We start from the raw sequence: 26,323 nt of genomic DNA, 5'->3' as shown, positions 1-26,323 counted from the left end.
AACAATAAAGGCCAGAAACGTCCAGTGGGGCTGAACCTGGTCTAGATTTTAGCAGCTGGTACAGCATTTCTGCCATATGCTGGTAAAGGTCTGCAAATCTCAGCAATCCCGTCTCACAAGTGACTTATGTCTGCGTTTTTTCCCATGTGCATTTGATAAAACGTTTAATTGCAAGTAATTCTCATTTCTTCACAAACAGTTTATGATGGCAAAAGCAACAGTTGTTGTCGGTGAAAGTATTTCCAACTCGTGCCTTACTGGAGCCCATTTGATGCTGTCAACCAACCACAGCCAGTCAAACTCAGCAGCTGACTCATCTTGATTTGATGAAAAGTGAGGAAGTGTGACTAATCGGAGCAGGCCAGCGATGACTCACACAGATCATGTCCTCATGATTTGGTTTTTGTTAGAATCGGTTTAGGGAATAATTCAAACCCTCTGGGGGAATGATTTGACGGGGTCGTGGCGGATTGTCATCATGATAAGAAGCTGTTTGTGTCCATATATTTCTATCAGCGCTTTGTGCTACAACAGGAATAGCTAATGACACGGTAGCCTGTTTGTTTCTTCTGATTTATTTGTGTGTTTTTGACTGGGCGGAGCTTGCAGAGGTCAGAACAAATGATTATAGAGCCCTGTGGCATCCCGGAATAGTTGGGTGACAGCCGGAAGCCCCAGGCCACTTGTTAAGGCCTCTAAACAGGAAAGGCATTCAACACAAGCCCCAAATTAAGGTTGTTATCACTATGGTGAGGTGTATAGCTATCTGGGCCTGTAGAAGGAGCTCATCTGGTGAGCTGAGTGGCTAATTAAGACAGTTCCCCACATGATGTTTACATATCACACAAATGCCTGCTGACTGTAAGAGCTGGCTCAAGCTGTACTTGTCTGGAGCCTGGATTTGAAATCAACATTTACTTATTCATTTTTTGTGCTGTTGTTTTAGGGTGGGTTCTTTTGTAAAGCACAGAATACAGGTGAGGCATGGAGAGCTCATATATTTGTGTAACTGTGTGCGACTGACACTATGCGTGTCTTTCACCGGCACAGTGGTGGCAGCGTCTGGATCACAGGCCACAGAGCCGGCAGGCCAGACGCTGCCTCACTTGCTGCGGTTTCCATGGTAAAGTATTGTACTGTTTGCGTCTGCGTGCGCAACGTCTCATAAACCTCCATGTGAGTGTGCACTGTGCGCGTGTGACCTCGCCGGCATCTGTTGCAGTCAACATGTACTTTGGAGGAAGAGATGATTCTTTGAGCACACAGCTGCGATTTAGTGTGTTTGTGGGATTTGTAGTAATTTCCTTTTAATCCCAGTAATAAAACCTACTGTAGAGTGAAGGACATTAAATAACAGTGGTAAAATAAAATGATTCAAAAAACCGAAAATATATGACTAAAGTTTATGCATATAATAAAATATATGAAGTTCCTTTATTCAGAGTATAGGAAGAAAGACACTGCCAGATTCCATAATACACACTTACTCATGCCTGAATCTGAACGTTGCATTGTAAATATTCCCCTAATTTAATATTTGATCTTGACCCTCAACTATTATAGGAATATATGGCATAATGACAGCTTTTCATTCTTTCTTTCTTTTTCTTTCTGCTTGAATTGTGATTTCAGCACCTCACCTTTCTGTTTTATAGCTGTGCAGTTTCAACGATCTGTTAGACCTGAAGATGATGCAAATCTACTCCTCTGGCTCCTTGTTTGGTGTCACAGCTTCTGGCTGAGAGTGTGTTTGGAGGTTGGATAAAAATGACTTTCTCAAACGGCGGTCATGGGGTTCTGTCTTATAAACATAATTTAGCTGATGAGTTGATCCAGTGATAGTGTGCTTCGTATAAAGAATCTCACCCCCAGCGGTCCGTTCATCTCGTAGCGAAGGTTAAAGTTGAGCAGAAAATGGATTCTTAAGTGCTGATGCTTGTAGTCACAGCCCCAGAGTTATATTATACTTGGTGTTTTATAGTTAGCGTAACATTTAGTTGTATCCTTTTTGTGCCAGGCTGGCTTTGTAAAACAGAATGATAAGAGATATTTGAGCCTTTTTCCTGGCACAGAGTGATGGAAAGCAAGATGTAATAGTTCCCCTCTGTGCTACCTTAAAATTTTGCTGCTTTGGCAAATGATTGTCTGTAATTGGTGCTTATAACCACAGACAGTTTATCAAATTGGCCAACAAACTCATCTCTGTCTGAATACGGTCTGCCTGCCGCTGTCTGTCTCTAAATTGTGTTTGTGCTCATCTGTCTCGAGGCTGTTTTGGAGCTGCCACTTCCTTTCCTTTTTGTCTGGCCAGCATCCCTCTCTCACTCTCCATCTTCCTCTCCTTGCTCTTTGGCCTTCAGTCCTGCTGAACTACAGGAGATCAGCGCTGACTGACGCGCACAAGCACATCCAGCATGGATTGTGTATCCAAACCTCTCCCGGCCGTGCAATTATGTCATTTTCTGCTCAGGGTTTCCCCTGAAATGACAAAGTGGCTTGGCAGATTGTGGCATGAGAAAGTGATGACTGAATGTTTCAGGTTTTAGCAGCATGTGCTTCTTTAGTGTTATCGGCTGATTGCAGTGATGTCATGTGGTCAGCACTAGCCTGAAAGTTACAAATTACTGCTTTGACTCGTTTAGAATAGCTTAGAAAATGTATAAAATGTACTCACACTCACATTCTACTCTGGTGCAAGTACTGCATGTCCATTGTCTGCCATGGAGATGCTCAATAAATTTGAGTGGTATAAATGGATCCAGCTGGGCAAATTTGCAGCAAGACGTTGAAACAGACACACATTTAATCAGTTTTCCTTGGAAAAGATAAAGCCAAGCAAACAGTGATGCACACTGAATAAATTCACAGGAAATGTTGAGTAATACTTTTATTTAAGAGCCCAAGAGCAGAGAATTAGGGAGAATTGACTTAATTAGCCTCTTCTTCCTTTTTCTTTTAGGCTTGTATAAACTGTTGTTCTCGTTTATTCTTTAATTTTTATCTTGTGTGTTTTGTCCCCGGGTAACTCTGATTCACCATTCTTGTAAATTGAACTTGACTGTTCTCTCAGCCCCACATATCTGAACCCAACATATCCAGGCTTGGCTGTGATTGACAGCTGGCATAACAACAGAGGTGCTTCCCACTCATCCCGTTCATGGCCTCCAGATTTTAGGTCCAATCCTGTATTTTTCTGCAGAATTATACATCCTGTAAATAAAGTTCTTATTTTTGATCCCTCATCTCTAGCGCCAGGCTGGCCACAAAGAAACTTTGAGTCTATGATTTGTAAACTCCCCCCACTTGGGTTTTTGTAAGATTGGAGTAAAACCTGCTGGATGGCCGCCTGCTCTTATTACCTCTAGATTAGGTGGGCTTGAAGGAGGTCTCTCTCCCTCTCTCTCTCTCTGCTATGCCAGAACAAGATAATGAAGATGTGAGGTAACATTTTGTGACTCAGACTTATCCCTGGAAACACCAGGAAGGTTTTCATGGTAGAAATGGCTTCCAGCTGCTTTGATAATGCAGCTGCAGATTGTCAGTTTCTCCCATTCCAAAAGTTATTGCCCTGAAATGTCATGGCTCTCTTTGGTTTGGAAGTCGTCTTCAGCAGAACTTCAGAATGTCGAGCGTTATGCAAGTCATTGTTTTTACTGAGCCTACAAAAACAGATTGACGCTTTTGCTTCCTCCAGAATTTGCTATTTAAAGAGCAACGGCTTAGATGCACTTTACATTTTAAAAAGTTCAACCCACTCAAACTCTACAGTCAGAAATGATGACCTCCACTCTTCCTTATGTATTAATAGACCTCTCTGCATTGAATCATATCTGTTATTAACCTCTGTCTCTCTTCCACAGCATGTCTTTTATCCTGTCTTCCTTCTCTCACCCCAACCGGTCGCAGCAGATGGCTCCGCCCCTCCCTGAGCCTGGTTCTGCCGGAGGTTTCTTCCTGTTAAAAGGGAGTTTTTCCTTCCCACTGTCGCCAAAGTGCTTGCTCATAGGGGGTCATATGATTGTTGGGTTTTTCTCTGTATCTATGAAGCGCCTTGAGGCGACTTTTGTTGTGATTTGGTGCTATATAAATAAAATGGAATTGAATTGAATTGAATTGAATTCCTTAGCTGGTTCTCTGTAGCACACTGCTTTCAAATTTAAAATCAGTCATTTACTGAACTTTCTTCAGCACTACTTTGCGATGCCTCACTCTACTTGAATATGTTTACTGTTACTTTGTAACTTGTAACTACTGTTACTTGCCTGACATTCTCTGCGAAGAAAGACATCTGTGCAGGATTTGATACTTGAGCTCTGCCTTAACATTCATGTGCTGAAGTGCTTACCTTTATAGAGAATTTGCAGCCAGGTATTACAAGCACAGTGCCAACCTGCTGACTCTTCTGCTGAAATTATTCTTTCGCACATTCAGGAGAAGAAATTGTCAAATTCTACTTATTTGGATCCTATCAGAGATCACCTGTCAGCTGAACAGTACAACCAATACAGATTTTCTGTTGAGCTAGAGCTTTTGTGGATATCTTTTTTTTTTTTTTTTTTTTTTTTTAACCACGGTGTTGCTTCTGTCTGATCCAAGCAGCCCTTGGTTTGTCATGAACCAGACGTAGATGAAGTAGAGAATGGTGGCGGAACCATTGATTCCATTGGCTCACTGCTCGTTTACTTAATGCGGCTTCATGTTGTGTTTAATTACATTTAGGACCCATGCGGGAGCGGCACTGGTGCCAAGTTGGTTTCTGAGCCAGTGCAGCCACAGAAGAGACGTCTCTCTCCTGGCTTGCGTATTTCAAACGGCATTACACAGCTAAATGTCCTCCGAGTGACTGTGTATCTGCTCCAACTCCTTGAATGCAATTAAGCTCTTAATTTATTAGACAGCTTTGGAATGATGCCCTGATTAAAGAGGCCATACATTAACAGTCATTCAGTAGAAGTACATTAATGAATACAGTGAGTACTTTATAGGCGAACTTCCTCTCTTCCCCATTTGTCCCTCATTCCTGCATCTCATCTTTCTCTTTTTACCTGGCTCCCCCCGGAGGCTGAGCAGCGCCACTGCAGACTCTGCCAATAGTACCTGCGTAGCTGTAGTCACTGCATTGTGATCAGGACTGTTGAAGGCAGTTTGTCTGCTCCAGGGGTAAGAGCTGCTTGTTAGTAGTATTTGGGAAGCCTGGCGCGCTAGGGGACAGGAGAGGTCTGCAGAGCAGGTGGAGAAAAAGAGGCGAGAGCTACTTCATGTGGTACCAATAAGGATAAGCTCACCAGAGATACTGGACTTCTGCTGATTGATGCTGGCTGCCGAAAGAGAGAAAGAGGAAGGAGGGTGGCCAGGAGGAGGGGGAATCATTGTGTGTGTGTTTACTTGCATATGAGAAGCTGGGGCATTTGGAAATTGTATTGTATGCATGCATGTGTGTGTTGTCTCACCCAGCATGTGTGTCAGTGTATGATGTCAGTAGTCTCAGTCAGCACCACTGAAGGTGGCATTACTGCTGATGTTTTGCCTCTGTCGTAGTGCCAGCTGCTGCTTCCCAAAGCAATTGGGACTCAGCGAGGAGGGGTTAACGAGTACAGGAGGCTGACAGACTCAAATCTGAGTGTTGCTGAGGAGTCACGATGGGAGTGGATCAGTGAGCCGGTGCTCACTCAGAGACAGGAGGCAAGCTTCTTGAGAAATGTTTCTTTTATGTGTGTGCTTTGTCAGAAGCTCAGAGAGCAGAGAAGAGATAGTAAGACCAGATAGTTGAGGAGACAGGTGAGGAGAGCTCCCAGGTCAATGTTGGAGTCAGGACTAGAGTTAGATTTCCAAACATCGGCTTGTTTCATTCTTACCTTTTTCTTTCTAACTGAAGTTGGAGTGAGAAATGGAGAGTCTTTATTTCTTTTTGTCTCTCTTCATGTTTGCCATGCTGTGCCTGAGCTCTACTGAAGTTTATTTTTTTCCCTCTTTGAAGCCGATCAGCTGACTGCAGATATCCCAAAATGCCCAGACACAGATCTGGAACAACATAAGATGGTTTTTCCTACAGCAAAAGGCGTTACAGCAATGTCTCTGTGTGTCATATAGTTTCATAGATTGATGGCATTGTGGACAAAAGCAAAGTGGGTTTTCCAGTGTGGTGGTGTATGCTTTCCCAACATATTTTAGTTTGAATGTGAATCTTTAAGCAAACACTGTTCAAAAGTGGGATGGTTAGTACAAAACAAACATTCGAGGTGACTCAGCATTTTTGAGTAAGCTGTCACAAACTTGCTTACATTGTACAACTCACATTTCCTCCACAGGAAAAGTGAATATCTTAGTCCACCTATGCAATAAAGTAAAAGCAAGGTAAAGTTTGTAAGTTTTACTAAAACTGTCGCACAAGTCGATCTGTTTGTACATGTTTTTGCAAAATTCCCCCAACCCACACAAAATGTATAAACTAACCTGTTTATTTTGTGTTTGGAAGCCATTTCAATCAATTCAGAAATTGTTTGCATGTCCATTCAAGTTATTGTAACAGCATCGCCTTGGTCCCTGATTTGATGTTTCATCTGCCTCGTTTGGTCTGTCGAGCATTCTTGGAATCTCATTCAATGAAACATTACAATTATCAGTCTGCAAGATGAACTGCCACATCATGGCAAACAAAGTTTAAAATTCAGAAAGTAAACATGTTGATAATGCACACCTCGGAAGATGTTGTTTACATTAGAGTCATAGCCCTCAAGGAGCTGCAGCAGATGCAGAAGCAGCTGGCTATTTTAGCCTTAATTTCACCCAAATCTTTTCATCCACCTGTTTTATATTTGCAAAAAGAAAAGTTCTTTGGGCTTCCCTGAGGTGTCAATACACTGAAAGCAGACTAATTCTGATTCATATGAAGCATTTAACCTTAACACTGCTCTACCAAAGAGTGCTGCCTGAGAGGGTCTGACCTCTGTTAGATTAATAGATGAAACTTGCATCTTGACTCTCTGGTTATGCCTTCTTCTTCTGCAATGGTCCAATGGCATCTAACTGGAGAATTATTGCCACCAGCTGTTTAATTTGACAAACTGACTTCTAATAACCAGTTCAATGAGTAGAAGTGAATAATTTCCCTTTTTTTTCTTGATTTTTTTTTTTTTTTGGAATTGTCTACCCAAGTGTGTCTTATGGAAACTTGACCACTGCTCACATGAGTGTGTCTGGTTGCATTCCCCCGCAGAGGCCTTAAACATCTCTTTCCTTATCCTTAAAAGGGAACAGGAAAAGAAGACTGTGGCTGCTAAATATGACACAAATCAAACCCCCCTTCCTTCATCTTTGGTCTTCAGTTTTGAGCTTGTGTCGACTAGATGACCTTAGCAGTTGAGCAGATTTTGCGAAAGCCTTATTGAAATTTCCTGCAGCCTGCTGTAATTGTAGCTGCCACACACTCTTTATTCCTTTTTTTCACACACACTTCGCCGCCCCCACCCCGTCTCTCTTTCCTGTTTGTTTACTTGCCCCCTGATGGGACGCGGTTTGCATTTACAGTGTGTTTTTCGGTGCGTCTACGTAAGTCTCCTCATTTGCGAGCGTGTGCCTCTTTTTTGCGACCAGGTCTTAACGGATGTCTGTTTTCCAGCATTCATATTGAAACGGGTGTTTCCCCGATGACGGCTCTCATTTTTTCTGGGTTACACTTTACGACTTCTCATCATGGACAAAGTTGCTGAAGGAAACCACAACAGATACAAATGTATGAGAGGCGGCAACTTTAAAGGAGCAAACTTCCCGCTTCCAAGAAAAAGAAAAGAGCGGGGGAGAAATGCTTTTAATTGGGAGCAGCGTGTGAGGTAAATGAGGGGATCTGAGGATTACTTCAACATGGGAAATGGTTGGCTTTTATGGAAATTTCTTAGGAAATGTCTCAAATTTGAGCTGCTGTGTGGCTTCATGTAGACTTGTTATTCATGATTAAATCTCAAAGTTCAACTCAAGAGAATCAGATCCTTTTTTTAAGTTGTAGATTCCTACCCTAATGGATGATCTTACATTTTTGAGGGGATTTTCCCTTCACAAAGTCATTCATGCTGTTTAGGTCTGTGTTGGATTTTTTATTTTTTTTCATCTGGGATTACAAGAACAGCTTTAACAAGCAGCGCTGTAGCAGTTGGTGTCTTTATATGGGCTGCTGCTGAATCTCCATTCGAGCCTTTTAGGACGAAAGACTTCATCTATGGCTGTCTATTAAAATCTGCATCAAATGCACCCACATCACAGTGGGAAGAGCTGGTACTGCTGCCTGACTCTTAGTCAGAGGAGTCTGGAAGGAAATCTTGAAGATTGAAGGGCAAGGGTAAAGTTTGCAAGCTAGAGGGAAATCCTTTGCCCTGCATATCCTCTGATTCTTCTGTATAGTGCATGGGGCCAAGCGCTTGGAGGCCAAATGTGATTCACATCTTTCATCTCTGGAGCCTGGTGAATGTGCAACAGCTGTCAAGACTTATCTGCATCTCAACAGACAAAGCTTCACTTATCAGTCAGCTTATGGGCTTTAATGAAAGATAAAGATTCTGTTAAGAGTTTTAGGCGACAATGCAAAGGATTGTATGACTTGCTGCCCTTCCAGGTTTGAAAGATTCAGTTAGGAAGTGAATTCACCTGTTCCTGCAAACATCTGGATCTGTGTTTTACTCATCAAGGAAGCCTTTTCAAATCTGTTCTGAGTTGTTTCAAATTTGTTTAGCAGTGTTCTAGTTTTCTGGGTGTTTGGTAAATATTCTGTATAGAAACACAGAGTAGTTGTGCAGTCTGTCATTTTAAAATCAAATGCCAGCATCAGATAGAGAACTAGTATTAAGGATGAAGTGTGTGTTTGTGTCTGGGCCCGAATGTCAAAACTTGATGAAATATTTGTGCCTGAGCAGCAAAGATGTGCAAGGAATCCGAGTGTTTGAACATTATTCCCTGGCAGGCATTTACCACTTTTCTTGTAAAGTGTGAGGAGCAGAGCAGAACGCTGTTATAGGATGGATGGCGGGGAGGGGATCTCAGCACTGGTTTTGTGATTGAAGGCTATCAAAGTCAGCAAGGTTCAAGTAGCCTTTAGAGCAAAGCCACAAAACTCAGCATCCCTTCCTTTCTGCCATTCAGTGTACAGTCTTTCTTAACTTTTCGACATCCCGCCCCATAACTAATGTTATGATTTGTTGGGATCCTGTGTGGTGTAACTAATGGGTCTAAAGCAATACACACACACAAACTGACAGAGTGTTTGTTCTGTTGTTACAGATCTACACAGACTGGGCCAATCACTACCTGGCCAAGTCTGGCTGTCCGTGTCTCATCAAGGACCTGAGCCAGGATGTCACCGATGGAGTCCTGCTGGCACAGATCATCCAGATCATAGGTGAGCATCTGTGTGTGTTCTCGTTCAGTGTTTTAACTTAATCCACTTTTATGCAGATCACAGTTAAAAAGATAAAGTAGATACAGTCATGAAGAGACAGAAACACTGACTTCTCTCATACAAACAGTGTACAGTCTTGCTTTGAGTCTTTCAATATTAATATTAACTTTCAATATTTAAAAAAGAATATTAATGAAGTACAGATGGATGAAGCCCATGTATTACCAACAGAGTGTGTGTGTGTCTATAGTTTGCTCTGTTTGGTGGATGAATCGACCACCCACTCACTGACACAAACACACAGACACAGTGTTTGAGCTTTGTTGTGGTGAGTTGGAGCGAAGCCGTTTCTCAGTCTGAAATTTGGGCCAAATCACAGCAGCTCTTTCTTGTTTTGGGTGCTGGGCAAACTGTAAGAGCACAGATCTATAACTCACCCATGGGTGCAGAGGCATGTGTCTCCCATTGGAGTGCAGAGAGTCTTTACTTCTCTCTCCCTTTCTGTTGGTCTCTTTTTTCGTGCCTCATGTCTCTCTGGCTTGTTGCACCCTGCTTCTCTCCATCCTTGATTCTCTCACTCTGTTTTTTTCTCCTTCTGTTCCTGTTTTCATTTGACAACACCTTACTGTGTAACATGTGTGAGAGATTAGGATTAAAAAGATGGAATAAAACTGCAGCTGCTGATGTCGGTCATGATTGTTGCAGTCTCAGCAGAAATTACACAGAGAAGGATTGACTGAAGACTGGCCAGTGATGTTTGCTTGTTGCAGTGGGAGGCAAACAGTTTCCTGACACAAACAAATAGACCTCCTATAAACTTTGGGATGAGTGGATAAATTGGGTGGATCAGGTCAACTGACTGTTTCTATTTGGTTTTGTACTAACTTCAATTTCAGTTAAAATACAATTGTTATGAAGACTCAGAGTAAACCTTCTCCACTAAGACCAAAATCCTTCCAGTAGTTTGAATAAAAGGTGATCCCAATCTAACATTAAAGGGTTCCTCCTTTGCCTGTTTTCCACCTTTGCACCAGGTTTCTTATTTTTTAAATTTAGATTTTTTTTCTTTTAATTAAATGTTAAAATACAAAAGAAGACAAGAAAAAGTCAGACAAAGACATGGAGTGAGTATGTGGATCAGACACATCAAATTATTCTTTTCCTTTGTCTTTGGATAACAAATCATAAAAACAGTCCAGTTGCTTTTTTGGCATCTTACGTTTAAGCTTCTCAAAAGCAGAGGTGTCCATCATTTGTTCAGTGAGTTTGAGATTATTTCCAAATCTTAAAGAGTCTGGCACAAGTTACAAAACACACCATTAATGCTCGCACAACAAACCTATTCAGCTGCAGTAAGGCACCCCAGAGCCTTGCTGACATTGGTGGTCCATACAATCCCAAACATCTTCTCCAAAAAGGAAATACTTTCCAGCATTCCCAAAATGCATGCACATAAGTGCCTCTTTCAGTCCTTCATTTCCAGCATAAACCATCTTTAATCAAACCCATTTTATGTAAGGGAAGGAGGATAGTAATATCAACTATTTTGTATTAAATAAATTTGCCTCTGGCATCCCTGGCAAATTTCTGGCTTTTGGAAATAATGTTCTCCGATGACTCATCATGGAACTTGAAGGGTTTTTTTCCCCCCAGGTTATCCTAAGACTGCTGATGTTCCTGTTTGTCCAGGGACACCTTTCATACCATGAGGATGCTTTGTGGTATATTGTTGGAAGTTGTAAATGACACAGCATTGGGATAGTTCCTCGATGCAGCTGGATATTTCTTCTTATATAATTCCTTATTTGTTGGTGTTTCCAAAAATTACCAGATCCCACCAGATTCTGTTTTTCCTTGAGTGTAATAAATAAAATAAAATCACCTTCTTTGAAGAAACCATCAGTTTTGACACAATTTCTTAACCACTGAGCCCCACAAATTGTCTGTTTATACCAATTCTTATTTTGGTATTAAACCATATAGAGGAGAGATTCTACATTTTTATACATTATATTTGTTCACATTGTCATAAAATTAGGTTTACTCCTGCTTCATAGCTTGAGTTTATACTTATAAAGGAGTAAAGGGAGAGGGAAGTTCTCTTTCAATCAAGATCCAGTTCAAACTGAATTTTTTCCCAGTCCAGTGTTTGGCCAGCTCTGCCATTTCGATGACGTGCTGTAGGATCCTACACGTGTGGCAGTGATAGACGTGCTAATTTTGTCCAGAGTTTCCTCCATTCCAAAGAAACTGTTTGATCGTATTATCATATCCAAATAACAACTGCTGCAGAATACACAGTGGATCCATGCCAGTTGTATAATTTATCTGTGAGTTGTATCCTGCTCTGATTATCCAAATTAACTTTTGATTTTATCTAATAGAATTTCTAAATTAGTGGCAATGATCTCTGAAATATTGGGATTTAATTTGATTCCCATGCATTTCATTCCTTTAGACAGCCATTTGAACTTCAATGAGGGCAATAAATTAAGGAAGCAAGCTGAAGATGCTGGCATGGCTTCTTTGGCTTATGGCATTTAATTTTGCAACCAGATTATTTGTAAATCCACCTCCAATGATCCTAATAGAGAACAGGAGCATCATTGCACCAGGTTGCTTGACATTTGGCTTTGTGGTGTTTGCATAATCTTGCTGACAGACAGACAAAGAGCAGTAAAAACATACCACCGCCTCAGCTTTGACTTAGCAGAGCGAAACCAATAGTAGTAACCACCAGTAACCAAGCTGTTTTCACACACGTCAGGACATTTTAAAAGGATCATCTATCAAAGACGCTGACAAACAGTGCCATCCTGACGTTGTTCAGCTTATGCATTATTTTGGACGGCAGTAACACATGTAGTGTTGAATGAGCTGCTTATAAGCATGTATTCGGTTAGACCCTGAACACAGGGCAGGACTTCAGCAGCCAAACGCAGTCCCTGCTGCCATGCTAGCTGCTGGTAGTAAATTCCTCCCAAACTGACAACTGGCTAAGCTGCCTGAAACCACACAGTAATAATGAGTAATTCATCACATTTTTCAAGTAAGTTACCCAGCAGTGGCTCTTATATAATAAAGTATTAGCATCTTTCAGACACTTTTCTCTCACACAGTCTTTTTCTTCTTCTGGCATCTGTCATAGCTTGCTCTCTCCTTTTTTCTCCATCTTCATCAGTTTGGCAAAACTTTGTGTGGGACTCTCTCTCCTTTCTTTTAAACACACACATGCACACACACTTTCTTGTCTATGTGCTTAGTTTCTTCCTTTCTGCAGTCTGTCTTCTCCTGTCTCACTTCCTTATTCTCACATTCACGCCAGCGTCTCTCTCTCTCTCCCTTTCTCCCACACACACACACACACACACACACACACACACAGATTGAAACTTTACCCCTCCTGCAGACAATGAGGCCAAGCTGGCCTGTCAGTAACTCTCTGGCGGCAGCTGACGAATTAGGTAGCTTTGCTTCCCAGACCTCTCCGGAGTTGATCTGCACCTTAACTCACGCGTGTGCGCTCACACACTCACTCATGCACTCTCCAGCGCTAATCTCAGAGTTTTCCTGCTGTATTTTTTACCTTGAACTCAAAAGTCCCTGGATGTCAGGATGTTAAATTTCAGTATGGGTCTACTGTAAAAATCTCATGTCTTCATTTCCTTTCTCATGCAGCGAATGAGAAGGTGGAGGATATCAATAGCAGCCCCAGGAGCCAGTCGCAAATGGTGAGTGCATTTTAGCCTAACTCTTATATTGTTTTAAAGCACTGTTGCATGAGAGCGGCTTGTTAATGAAGAGTATTTATCTGGTAAGACATAGATTTGGCAGCATTTAGGAGATGCCCTCATCAACAGCGACTGACAGCATTATAAACCTGTGGATATACATATATTAACAGAGACAGTGGTGTCATGAGCAGCTCTCACTTCTATTTAGATTTAAGTGATCAAGAGCTAAGATAAAGTAATGGTTTCATATATTATTTGAGTGAGAAAAAAAGTTACATTGTATAAAGTACTCACACTTTGAGTTTGCAATCTGTTGGTTTTGTGCTGATTTTTAAATGCAGGTTGACTAGTTAGCAGTAGTAGTAAAACTGATTCAACTAGTTCCCTTTATAATAAGCTTTGCTGTTGGTAATTCTTTCACCACCTCTTGTATATGCAAAGTCTCACTTCTCCTGAACCCAGCCACAGATTTCTAGCAGTAAATAACAGTCATATATGATCAGAGCCCCTCATGACTTAATTGTTTTTACTAGTCAAAAAGATGGTGATGACCACTTTAACCGCAGTTGACCAACCGACCAAAAACAGTTTCATCTTGGACTTCTTTGCCATTTTGAAAAATCTGTATTTCTGGCTGCTCTGCGGCTGAGTGGTGTTGGCAGTGTCGTGTTTCCCCTCTGTTAATGAGATGACGGGCTGCATAACCGCTGATTTTCATCACTGTGAGATAATTACCCCTCACTTTAACCAGAGTTGACTAAGTGTTTATGCAGTGTTGGTTTGCCCTTGGCATCTGCCCTCCTGCCATTAAAAGTGACTAAAGCAGTTTTAGCTGCTCTGGCTTGCTTTCTTAATAAAACACTGGGGGTGACGAGTGTGTTTGGTCCCAACGCCGTGTGTCCTCTGTGTGTCAACCTTTGTCATAGGTGTACCACAGTGTCTCTTTGTGCTATTTTCTCATATGGATCAATTTTAACAGATGGACTTCCACACAAGGCAAGAACATTTATTTGATAAAATCACTGTTTCTTCCCAAAAGCATCCCATTACCGGAATGAACCGAAACATATTTCTACAACTTGTTTCACACAGCAGTTTTTCAGCTGTTCCATGGTGAGTCCAGCTGTGGTGAAAGCAGACTGTGCACTATGTTGGAAAAACAAGTTTAAAGAACCAGGAAGGAAGAAAACGTTAGGGTCATCAAGACCTTGCAGACCCCTAATGTGTGTGAGAGTTCACTGTGTTAAAACCTGCAAAAATAAACTCTTGCAAATGTATTTTTCTTGTCACATAAAATGATTCTAGTCCTGCCTGGAAACAGCTGAATCCAGACTCTTGCACTGGTCACTAAGGGCAAGCTTCTGCAGCAATGCAAGTATGTGGTTCGATGCGCCAGCGTTCGCTCCGGGTGTTTGTGTGTGTTCGTGCAGTTTGCTCTTTGTCCCAGTCGCTTACTAAGCCCATTGATCCACCACCTGCTCTGACTGCAGAGGGTCTGGCCAGCTTGGGAAAAAGAAGTTTGAGGAAGCACAGTTGCTTATAGAGTGAGTGAGAAGGGAAGGAAATATCTGTCACGCACATACAAACAACTCCACAACGATGCAGCCAACTAGCAGTGTTTGAAGGTTTTTACAATGGCAGATACTGTAAAATAGCAGCTTGCTAATTAGGATATGTGAAATCATGTTAGTCTTAAATTTAAATTACGTGTTAAGCACAAAGCACTCTAAGCACCAATGTGTGTAAAGTGAAACAGGAGTCTGTTAAGTTCACGCTAACCTTCATGGTCAGGTGGATGCAGCTACTATGATTTTGTTTTTCTTTTCATGTACAGTTAAATTTTCAGTTCCCGTTTCAGATTGTAAAAGACTCATAAAGTATTGTGAAACAACGCTAATAATCAGTTCTTACTTCATTAAAACTTTATGAAAAATAAAGTTAAAAACAGAAGTCACAGTCTAATGTGTGTGTTCATGTAGCAGTGATCAAGTCCAGGTTTGCCCATTGGTTGCTTTATGTTTTGTCTGTATGAATCTGTAGGATCCCAGTTTGCAAACTGCTTTTGCCTTGGCTTCACCAAATGAACTGTATTACCCTAAGAGATAAACGTGATAACACTTGAACATATGGTGGCTTTCCGAGAGCAAAACAATGTTGTTTGGGTTGCCTATCCTACAAGCTCGACCACTAACATTAATTTGAAACATAAGTTACTCACTGACAACTTTTCCCCATATCAAGCTATTTTTTTCCTCACTCTTGGCTGTGTATTTATGACATGAGCTGTGAATTTTGGAAATCTGCCACTGGCCACCTTACACCTGGAGCTTAAACGCCTTGGCCAGAGACATGACAGTAGCAGCAGCTGTCAGTGGAGGGACAGATGAGTCTGATTTACTTCCTCTGCACAGCTTTTCCCCCTCATTTGGGACTTTAGGCAGTGATCCTGGAGTCACAAGCCTGTTTCTCTAACTGGTAGGTCGCTGGCGCTCTGTCGAGTGGAGCGAGGCCAACTGAGCAGCTGCTGGAAGATGATGAACAGAAACCAGCACGACATCAGCATCTGCAAGCTCGTCTGCTAATCTACATACATAATGCGCTCTTTTTTCCCCTCTAAATCCTTGTTCACAATACAAAAGGGCCACAGGTCAGTTGAAATCCAGTCACTTCCAGCAGTTTTCTGTTTTGTTACAAACAAAAAATGTTGTTGATATTTATTTGGTCTGTAAAAGTGAATTGTGTAAAATGTGCGTTTCATAGTTATCTTCTACAAACAGTCAGTACAGTCCAGTCATTTTCCCCCTTCGTGTTATTTCATGCAAGCATGCTTTATCATACAAGTGAAGGGTAAAATTTAAAGTATATTCTATTGAGTACAGATTTCATAATCTTTGCATTTCCTGTTGACCTCTCACACTTAGCTAGCCAGCACACTGTGGAAGTCCCTTTGCATCGCCCCTGAGTTCTTGGCCCTTATAATTACAAGACTAAAGGGTATTACCTTTGACTGCTCGTGGGCTTGTGGGATAATATGCTGAAGAACAGTGGAAGTATGAATTATTAGAAACTCTTTTCAAGTTCTCTTCACCTGGTCTAATTTGCTCTCATTAAGAACAATATGTTAAAGAGTCTGATCTTTGATCGCCTTACTAATACAGTGCTTAACAAAAGCCTGCATTTATCTCATGCATAACACTGAAATGGAGATGGAAATAGCACAGCTGAAGCACAGTTAAGCTTAACCTTTTAAATAATACACTTGAAGTTACAGTTACACTTATATCCTCTTTTAGATGCTTTGATCCTGGACTTAATCATTTTAATAATGCATACAGATTCCTTTTTGTCACTTGCAGGTGAAGCAAAAGCAAATTATATCAGACCTCTAATGTGGCCACATCTGTACTGTAAAACAAATGCTTCCAGGAATGGAAAACAGTTTTCTTGTTCGTTAATATGTTAGTTAATACAGAGTAGTGCTAGGCTACCTGACCATACCATCCACTACTGTATCCAGCAGGCTACTGTATTCAGCCTCAGAAGGAACATCTGCAGCCACTACAATACCCAGCAAAGATAATGAGAGATTGTAACAACTGGGTTTTAATACTAAGAGGCTGTCAACCCAACAAAGTGCAATTTAGTTTCTTTCTTAACCTGTTTTCTGCTTTGTGATAACAATAGAGAGTAGAAACTGAAGGTTTGGGGATTAGCCAGTTTCGTTTTTCCCACTATAGTCTCCACCCCAGTATACTTGTAGTGAATTGAATGCTCTTTTCATTTTTGAATCTGGGAGACATCTATCTGCTAAATGCCTGTGATGTCAAGCTGTAAATGCATTCTGTGGATTAAAGAGCTCACACAGGGTTTTTGTTCATCTCCCTCACCTTGCGGCATGCGCTGCACTCCCTCTGTCATGTAAAACCTCATGCCCCCTGACAGTGCAGTTTCTCATAATTGTACAGACATCTAAAGAAATTAGATGCACACCCAGGTTTTTGAATTGAGCGAGGGATTCTTTTTTTTTTTTTCCAAAATTATTTCTCAGAAGAATCGTGCTCAAACACGAGAACGGCAGGCGAGGGATGGCAGAAGAGGCCCATTCAGCAGAAAATATTAAAGCTTTGCAACACTAATCCACTTCATTATAGACAGACATCATTAGCAAACCACTGAGCGCTTCCTTGCAATACGGATGACTGTGCAGTTTGACTTTCTCAGGGAGTGTGTGTGTGTGTGTGTGTGTGTGTGGCTTCCAGCGACCTCAGCAATGGATGTCAGGAGAAAACAAACATGAATGAATACAAAGATGCTGAGCTGCTGCATCAGTCAGGAGAAGGTTGTCCGGGCCCTGGTAGGAAAGATTCCATCAAACAACTCACCAAGCTAATCAACTCGTTCGAACTGCTTTTCATTTGAGCTATTGACTTTTCAAGTGTGTCGTGGATCATGTTTAGACTGGCTATTGGCAGCTCTGGACCTCCCTCAATATTTTTAGTTTTCACAATGCAAATTTTTCTCTTTTGATTAATTTGAAGTGATTGCGTCAAACTGTCAAACTCAGTTTTAAGTAAACACAACACAACAGCTTAAGTTAGTCAAATGTTTAGCTTAAATGTCGTGGCGAACATGTTCAGAATGGCTACACTGTACTAAAGTAGAAAAGTTGCTTCCTTACATTTCTTAATAAATAATAAATTATTGATGCACTAACAAATACATACACTGTCTAGCTGAAGCTGGTTGGCTAAAAGTATTTGGTCATTAACTAAAGTATTAGACAAAATAACATTATTAGCTGAGTGCTGCTAGATGAGCAGTTAAAAGATAATGATAGTTTTTAACTAACTACCCACTCATCCAATCACTGATGCATTTCGGTACCCGGAACAATACTGCTTGCATGGCACAAATCTATGCAGTCAGTGACTACAAATCTTATAAATGAACCAGATATGATTTGATCAGCATAGTTATTTAAAAATGTATACTTTTGAGTGTTTTAGCCTTTCTCTCATGATTAGACTGGGTGTGTGCTGCAACTCAGGGTTAACTGCATCTAGGGTTTCTTGGAGACTATAAAAGTCCACCAGTTTCATCTGGGCTCCATCTGTTGGCAGCTTGCACACCAGCCAGACGCGAGGACGAACAGCACGAGTCGCTCAGTGGCATTATCTTCACTGGCCTGACGCTTCGTCATCAGCACAGCTCGCTATTAATCTCTGCTTCTAATTGATTGTGTTCCTAATTTGAGTTCCTGGCCTGGGTTCCTGCTAAGCAAAACCAACTGGCATTTGTGTGACAGTATTTCTCTGGTCTTTGATTTGATTACAGCAGCCCTGGCTGTCAGACGACTAGCCTATTATGAGAGTCATTTGGTCTGGAAATACACTGACAAATGGATGATGGGAATTCAGGGTTTCTGAAACATCCCTGATGTCATTTTGCATGCCCGGCGACTGGCAGCGAGTAAAGGAGGAGGCAGATGGCCTGTTTAAGCTGCTGAAGCTACATCCACACCGAATATATTTCATTCTTATTGTTCAGTCTGTATACCCTGATGGCAGAGTGGGTAGAGAGTGACTAGAAGGGTTCACATTTCATTTTTTACCCATAGGACAAACATCTAAAACACATCAATAAATACCTTCTGCATCAAAGGCTGAGGTAATACCTTTAAGAATAATAATAGTAGTAATAATCTTTTCACAAGAGGGTTGCACCCAGGATCACTGTACAGGGTGCACACTCAACTAGAAGCTAACATTTGCTGGAACTACATTTGAAATATTGTGTTTCAGAGTGGCATTGATCAGTGGGAAAAATCACTACTGTAATTTTGATTAGCAGTAGTGAACTAACTAATCATCATCACACAGCTGTGCAACACATGCTTCTACTGTGATGGGCCATCAAAGCCAAAACAAAGTCACACACGTGACGCAGAGCTTATATAGAAACCTCTCAACACGGTTTCACAGCAAAACATGTATTAGAGATGCCGCTCCACCGTGTCCATTTCACGCTTTGCCTCTTCAAAATATAAAGCAGATACGAATGCAGAAGCTGCACTACCAGCAGGGGGAGATATATTTAAAGCCACAAAGTCGATAGTGAGCAAAAAACATGAAGTACAGTCCACACCTTTAATCGTCAGAGTCCATTAAGCAAGGGAGCTAATATGTCTGTTTAAACACTTTCCTGTGATTATTTTCATGTTGGCTTGAAATAAAATATCTCCCTCAGCTGTTGCCACTGAAACTTACTGCAACTTCTGTGAAATGGACACGGTGGACCGGCATGCCTATTACAGCTTTGTTGTGATATCGGGTTGAACCTCTGGGTATTTGCGCCACTTATAATTTTAGAGGCATCTTTTGGTGTTTCCTAATCTTTGTAATTCATCTATGTAACGAGCTAATTTTGTCGTGTTCATGTGGACGTCTGAGGAATTGTTTAGCTTTTAGCAAAGTATACATTCACAGAACTAGAAATCTAGTAAGAGCATGTCTTTATAAGTGAAATAGTGAAAATCTGCAATCTATTTCAAGATGACTAAATCAAAAATAAACTCGGGACCAAAGGTCTAAGTTTGATCTAATTTTTACTGGATCAGGTGCTGAGACCCAAATGCCCCAGCATCTGTGCTTTGATGAACAATATTTGCTTATCTATCTCTGCTCTTTATATGTGTTGAAGCATCCGTGTGGCATATGTCTTTTTCTCTGTTGTTTTCTGGGCATCGACGGACCCCCTCACATGGTTGTGGTATAAATGGAGCACCTTGGGGCTCGTTACAAGCTCACTTGTCTCAATTGGAAGCTTTTAATCACTCATTATAGCTGAATGGCATCGGCAAATGTTCTGTAAGGGAGCAAAGAGCTGGCTTGTTAAATGGGCACAGTGAAGCACTGCTAAACTTTGATCTGCCTCAGTTTGTTTCACTGTGAAATACCAGCTGCAACCCTTCTCGACCGACCCGTATTCCCTGTGATTGTTTCAGTTTGGGAATAGCTGTCCTCTACCGATTCACTCACTCACCCTGTCCTTAACCTGTTTTTTGCTTGCATGGGTTTCTTTAATGCTTTTGTCTCGTGTCACTCTTCGATCTGTCTTATTCTGTACGTTTATACCAAATGACTCACTGCCAACCTTCAGCTTGTGCTGTTACAGTAGCTTCCCTCACCCACCTCCCTGCCCTCAGTGACCCTTGGCACCTTCCCCAGCCACGGGCTGCATGACTTTGGATGTGTCACTGCTGCAAATGGTCCTTAAGCATCATTTTCATTCCTAGCTGCCTGAACAGAAAGTGGCTGGCTTGTAGTATGCTCAGCCTTGCAAAGGAAAAAGTAAAAACTGTGTTTCACGTGTTTACAGAGTCAAAATTCATGATTTTAGCAGTAGTTTTGAATGAGAGTCATTTTCCTTCTTGTGATTCCTATGCTTTTATTCCACTGGCTTTACACAATTAAAAGTAGTGCCCACTCACTGCTTGTACAAGGGAATATTTAAATGTCTTAGCAGTTCTTTGTGATTACAGCTGATTTATCACAGAGTCTGTTCAACAAAGGACCTACTATAACATGTCACATCTCTGCAGATTATTGGGGTTTAACCACAAATGTGTACACCCAGCTTTTGGTTCCTAAACAGCCACACTGTGCTTGTCCTTATTAACCAGTGAAACAGAAAACAAAAACAAACAAAAAAATAAAAAAAAAAACAGGCCCTGCTGTAAGTGGTGTTATAGTTCAAGGAATTTAAAGTAAAAATTTATGGCCACATTCTGACCACTCCAGCAGACTAAATCATATCTGACATTCAACATCTGTGAAAGGCTGCTGTAAAATCTGCAGCACTGTTTTATCTTCTATGGCGGGTGAGAAGAGAGAAGATGCTCCAGCGTGACTTCTGCAGCCTTGAGACGAGTTTCTCAAACCACTATTTTAGGTTCAGAAGCAAAAACACAGCCTTATTGTTGGTACTTGCTTTTTAAGACTCCTGTAAGACTTCTGGCATCACAACTTACTAAGCGGGACCCATTTACATATGTTTTAGGCCAATGAATTATTCCCATTATTATTTTTCTTCTATAGGTTGTTTTATTGTGTTGTCATAAATAGGTATATGTATCAGTCTTTAGAGATATTTGAAATGATTTAAATGAGGACAGGATTAAATGAGATAAGTAACAGAAAGGACATCTAATATGGTGTGCATAATAAAGTAAAACAGACACGTTGAATGTGACAAGTTAGAAGCAGCTTACAGACAGAGCTTTGAGGCATTTTACTGAAGGACAGAACTCTCTCTCAGCTGATGGAGCAGAAAGAGTGGGTGAGAGAGTGAGTGAATGGCAGCATATTTCACTCCTGCATCACTGCTGCTCAGCAGGTTATACAAACACAGGCCTAATAAGTGAGCATCTTAACCTCACTGACCCTCGCAGGAGAAACAGCCTCAGCCATGACTGGCAGACAAATCTGTCACCTGTCAACAGTAATACTATCCATCATGTTGGTGCTGTTTACCTTCTTAGAGCAGGACTGCAACAGTGAATGTGAGGAAGACAAAGGACATAGCTGGCGTCAGCCTAAAAGCCAACAAGAAATACTTGTCTTCTAGTCTGTGACAAACACCCTCCGCTCCTCTGCCCTCTTCTGTGTTTGCTTACTCTCTTACACAACAAGAATACTTCTGTTTCTTCTGTCACTCACTGACAGAGTTATTTGCAAAACCATCAGCTGGGAAGAGGTTAAGTGAGATTGGTTATCTTGATGCCATTCAGTATTTTTAAAAGGTGTGCTCCATTAACCAAATAATGTCACTCCACTGCTTTTCAGCTGGGACTAAAACTCGGAATATTTTAGTCTCTGCTTTGATTAGATTTTTGACTCTTCTTTTAAAAATTCGTCTCTTCTTAGTTTATAGGATTATAAACAATTTTTTTTGTTGTTTCTTTAGCTGATCAGCCATTTTTGGAGAAGATCTTGGATATTTGCATTCACAATAAAAGAACTCGCTGATTCTTTCCTGATGTCACTGATGTACGATTAGAGTTTGTCCAACTGTAGCTCAGACTGAGCCGTGCCCAAAATGAAAGAAAATAAAAGGGAGAACAGACGGATAAAGGGGGACAGATGAAATGACAGTAGGAGCAATCTTTGTGTGTGCATTGCATCACTGTTGTAATATTTTTTTTATTACTCCATCATTGACTGAAGCGATAATGAGTTTTGACTCAAACAGCGAAAACAGATTTAAAGGGATTAGGCCAGACATTGATGAAGAGACTTTTTTTATCCATAAAACATCTTTGTCTGCCTTGTTTTCACTCTCTCTCTGCAGCTCGCTCACGCACATGCAGACACACACCCCGTGTGTGCAGCAGATGCACAAAGCCACATGGAAGACCTCCAAGTTATTTGATGCTGTAAACACTGGAAAATGCGCCACCATATTTAATTGAGACATCCATAGATATAGGTTTGTGCTGGCACGCACATCATGTTGATTATACATCATGTGTGTTTACGTGCTGACTGAGCTAGCGCTGCATTGTCTTCAAAGGATTTTGCTAAAGCTATAGTTTTATTTACAGGAATATGAGGTACGATGTGATAAAAATCAGGAACTATTTGAATTGAATGATTTCAGTTTGGTTTTCTTGTGTTAGAAAAGTTTTATGACACAGAGCTTCTGCTGTGAATGCAAACATCACCTTTGTAAGCCTGAGTGAGCTGGATAAATCTGGGTGTGTGAGGTTCACTCTTATGGTGATTTAAAAAATGAGCAACAACCACAGATCTTCAGCTACAGCCGAGAAGGATTTCAGACAGGGTAAGGGATTATGGCGACTGGCGTTGTGATCAATATTGCACAAAATGGTTCTTCAGCCAGTACCAGATGAGGGGAAAAAGTTCCTTTGCTGTGGGTTTCGACATGATGAGCGATGATCCCTGGATTATGAGACAGAATGCTTTAACCCAGCTTGCCCTTCGCCCATCAGCTACACTAAAGTTCTGTTTCATTTTATCCGTTTTGATTCATTGTCTGTCAGCAGCTGCCTGCTTTGGATGCGTTGACAGTGACAAGATGGGGGTTTAGGACAACACCAGTGGAAGATGGAGTGTCAGACCCTAAATCTGATGAGGGGAGTTGATGCAGAGGTCACGGACAGCAAGAGAACTGGTTTATTTGAAAGAAAGGCTGAGTGGCTCTAAATCCTGAATGTGTGGTGAACCACTCTAACCCATAGTATCCTTCAGGCCTTGGCTTTTTATGGGGGGGAAAAGAAAAATCATGTTTAATTCTGCTTGCTAGACGTTTGGACTACAAGTGGCCTCTAGAGAGCACAGAGAGTTGGCTTTTTATCCATGTAAACCTTTAGATTTCAAAGCAGCAGTGATTAATAAAGTATGTTCTGGCTGTAAAAAGTATCACAACTATGTGTTGTCTCCACAAGTGAGGAGTTCTGCCTCATTAGGTTTCATGTGCCAAGAGGAATTAATAGGTACAAAAACAGTCTATCTTCTGCCATGTGGGGTGATTGGAAGAAGAGAGATGAACTTTGATACAGGGATTTCTGAGGCAAAGCTAATTTTGTTTAGCTCTAGTTGGTATCGATTTTGGTCTTTTAGAGAAAAGTCTTAAAAGGATGGCACAGTGGTTTGTGTCTGCAGGATTTATTTGGATACACCTAACTCATCAGTCAACTTTCATTACCGTGTTGGGGCAAAAAAAGAATCTCAGCGTCCTTACCCGAGGCTGACGCGCCGGCAGGACCTGCCAAGCGGGAGACGGAGGTTGGCGTGCTGTCCGGTCCGGCCTCTCTGCCACTAGACGCCAGCGTGCTGTTCGGTCCTGCGCGCCTGCCGAGCCGCCGGGGAGCCTCGGCTCATGGCCGCGACTGGTGCGCCGCCGCCGCCGCTGGACACGAGGGCGGATGGACACCTCCCTGTCGCTGGGCCAGGGGCCGGGGGCGCTGATTGCCTCTCCCGATTTCCTCCCGCGGGGGGAAGGTTCCCCGGCCTCAGTCGGGCAATGGGGGTATGTGGCGGGGCGTGGTCTACGGTGCAGCTGCTGCAGGGGGCCGGACGCACCTGGGCCACATCCGCAATCACGCCTCTCCGGCTTAAACTTGTATGGCCTTATTTTTGTGCCACTATTCTGAGCGCACGTAAAAAAAAAAATGCAGGTGCAAGTGTTGCATTTTGAGGAGAAATTTATTTTGAGCGAAGAAAAGCTAAATTTGAGTGAACAAAATGTATTTCAGTGTTTGCTATTATCCATACACACACACAATAGCAGCCCCTCTCACTCAGTTTTTGCATTTTCATTTTTATGTTTGTTTGTTTGTTTGTTTGTTTGTTTGTTTGTTTGTTTTTGTAACGGTATAAACAATGAAAGGTGGTGGATTAGCCAATTGGTCATGATCAACTCTGGGCTTGACCAATTACAATACATCCTTATTGAGGGGGAAAGGAACGCGATTGGTCCCGTACTTCAGCTAGAATGAAAAAAGACACAAAGCTGTTCTTCTCTCATTCTCTCCCCTCCCTCTCCTGTTGCTACTTCTATCATGAAACTGATCAGTCAGCTGATCGTCTCTCTTGTTTATCGCCCACTTTGCGCCAGAAAGAGGAAACCAGCGGATGTTGCGCTAAACAACAGCAGCACGTTCAAGCTTGATCAGCTGTTGTTAGAATTTATTTAATATTACTTTCTAGTATCAGCTGATGTTTGCTGGAGCCACAGCTGTAAAAGCTGCTGGTCATGATATCAAGACAGTGTACATCACTGTCACAACAGCGTTTGTTTTAGTTCGAAGGCTTTATGGTTTTTCCTTTAATACCTGGTGGTGTAGTCGGCCGATTTTTTGTCAGTTCAGCCTTATACATTATGTTTAACCCGAGTGACCACCCGGTCAGCTGGTGAGTAACAGGCATATCCGAAAATGTTAGAGCACTTATGCAAATATGTGACGTCTTGATAAATCGAGCAGGTATTTGAAGTTTACACAGCACCATTCTCGCATGAAAATATCTTAAAAGTTTATTTTGTGACCCAGAAAGAGTAATATTTCAAACTCCGCCACTCTGTGTTCCTCCGCCACTGCCTCGTTTGAGTTTTGGACGAAATGCATTCTGGGATATTGCATTTCGTCATTTCGAGCTGATTGGAGACCAGAACAGCCAATCAGATTTTTTGCATCCAAGTCTGTGATTGGCTGGTTTTGTGGCACAAATATAACGGTGTAGAGAAAGCGTTGAACGCACACGGGCAGAAAAGTTGAGAGCGCAAATGCAAAAACTGAGCGAGAGGGGCTGCTGTTGTGTGTGTGTGGATAACAGCAAACACTGAAATGCATTTTTTGAACGCAGCAATGAATTTTGTTCACTCAAATTTAGCTTTTCTTTGCTCAAAATAAATTTCTCCTCAAAATGCAACACTTGCACCTGCAATTTTTTTTTACGTGAGCGCAAATTTTTTTTACGTGCGCTCAATTTATTTATTTTTTTTACGTGCGCTCAGAATAGGGCACAAAAATAACGCCATAAACTTGGTGCTCTGACTGTTGTGGTTGTTGTTGTTGGTATATGTCCGACTGTGAGCTGCAGAGCTGCAGCCGAGGGTGTGAACAGCAACCGTGAATAAAGATCCTGAGATTCCGTCACTCTCCTGACACAACGCACAAACAAGAGCCTCTGTTAAATCTCCCAGTGCTGCGATGGCCAGGATTGCAATTATGTTTCCATGTAGGTGTGGAATAACATAAATATATATAATAAATAATAAGGATTCATATAATGATTACTGGCTTCAAAATAAAATGGTTTAAAAACAAAAGCTATAACTCTACTGAATCATGCCAAAACTTCACAAAATGGCTCTGTTTGTGAAGCTTGAGTCATCTGTGTTTTTGAAAAACGGACTGAAGGATGTAAGGTGGCATTTATTTTCCAGTGGAGATGTAGCATTTTAAGTAAAACCCTTCAATTACTTAGCAGTGCTCATGGGCTACAAAGCGCTAACGCCTGGTTTTCCAGTCTTGTCTTGAAGAAGGTTGTTTTCTGTCCCGTAGAAAGTGGTAATTGAGGTGTTTGGCTCATTTGTATTTGACAGTTGCAATATAAGGGATAACACTTTCCAATTCCAACCATCATACATCAGTCACTTGATACTTTTAGAGAGGCCCAATGTG

The 26,323-nt window shown here is 41.5% G+C and overlaps 1 protein-coding gene across 8 annotated transcripts in view; it reads left to right on the top strand.

The window, feature by feature from the left end:
* nav3 (neuron navigator 3) overlaps positions 1-26,323 on the top strand; it is a 402,370-nt gene that overhangs the window by 263,473 nt on the left and 112,574 nt on the right. For all 8 annotated transcript variants that reach the window (XM_084911103.1, XM_084911104.1, XM_084911106.1 and 5 more), the window contains 2 exons: positions 9,268-9,385; positions 13,064-13,116. In XM_084911103.1, the coding sequence (XP_084767229.1) occupies positions 9,268-9,385; positions 13,064-13,116 (171 nt within the window). The remainder of the gene's footprint in view (positions 1-9,267; positions 9,386-13,063; positions 13,117-26,323) is intronic.

This window comes from Perissodus microlepis, chromosome 17, assembly GCF_051167445.1.
Source record: "Perissodus microlepis isolate ML-2025 ecotype Zambia chromosome 17, ASM5116744v1, whole genome shotgun sequence".
In the NCBI taxonomy this organism is placed as follows: Eukaryota; Metazoa; Chordata; class Actinopteri; order Cichliformes; family Cichlidae; genus Perissodus; species Perissodus microlepis.
This window is presented reverse-complemented; position numbering and strand designations above follow the sequence as displayed.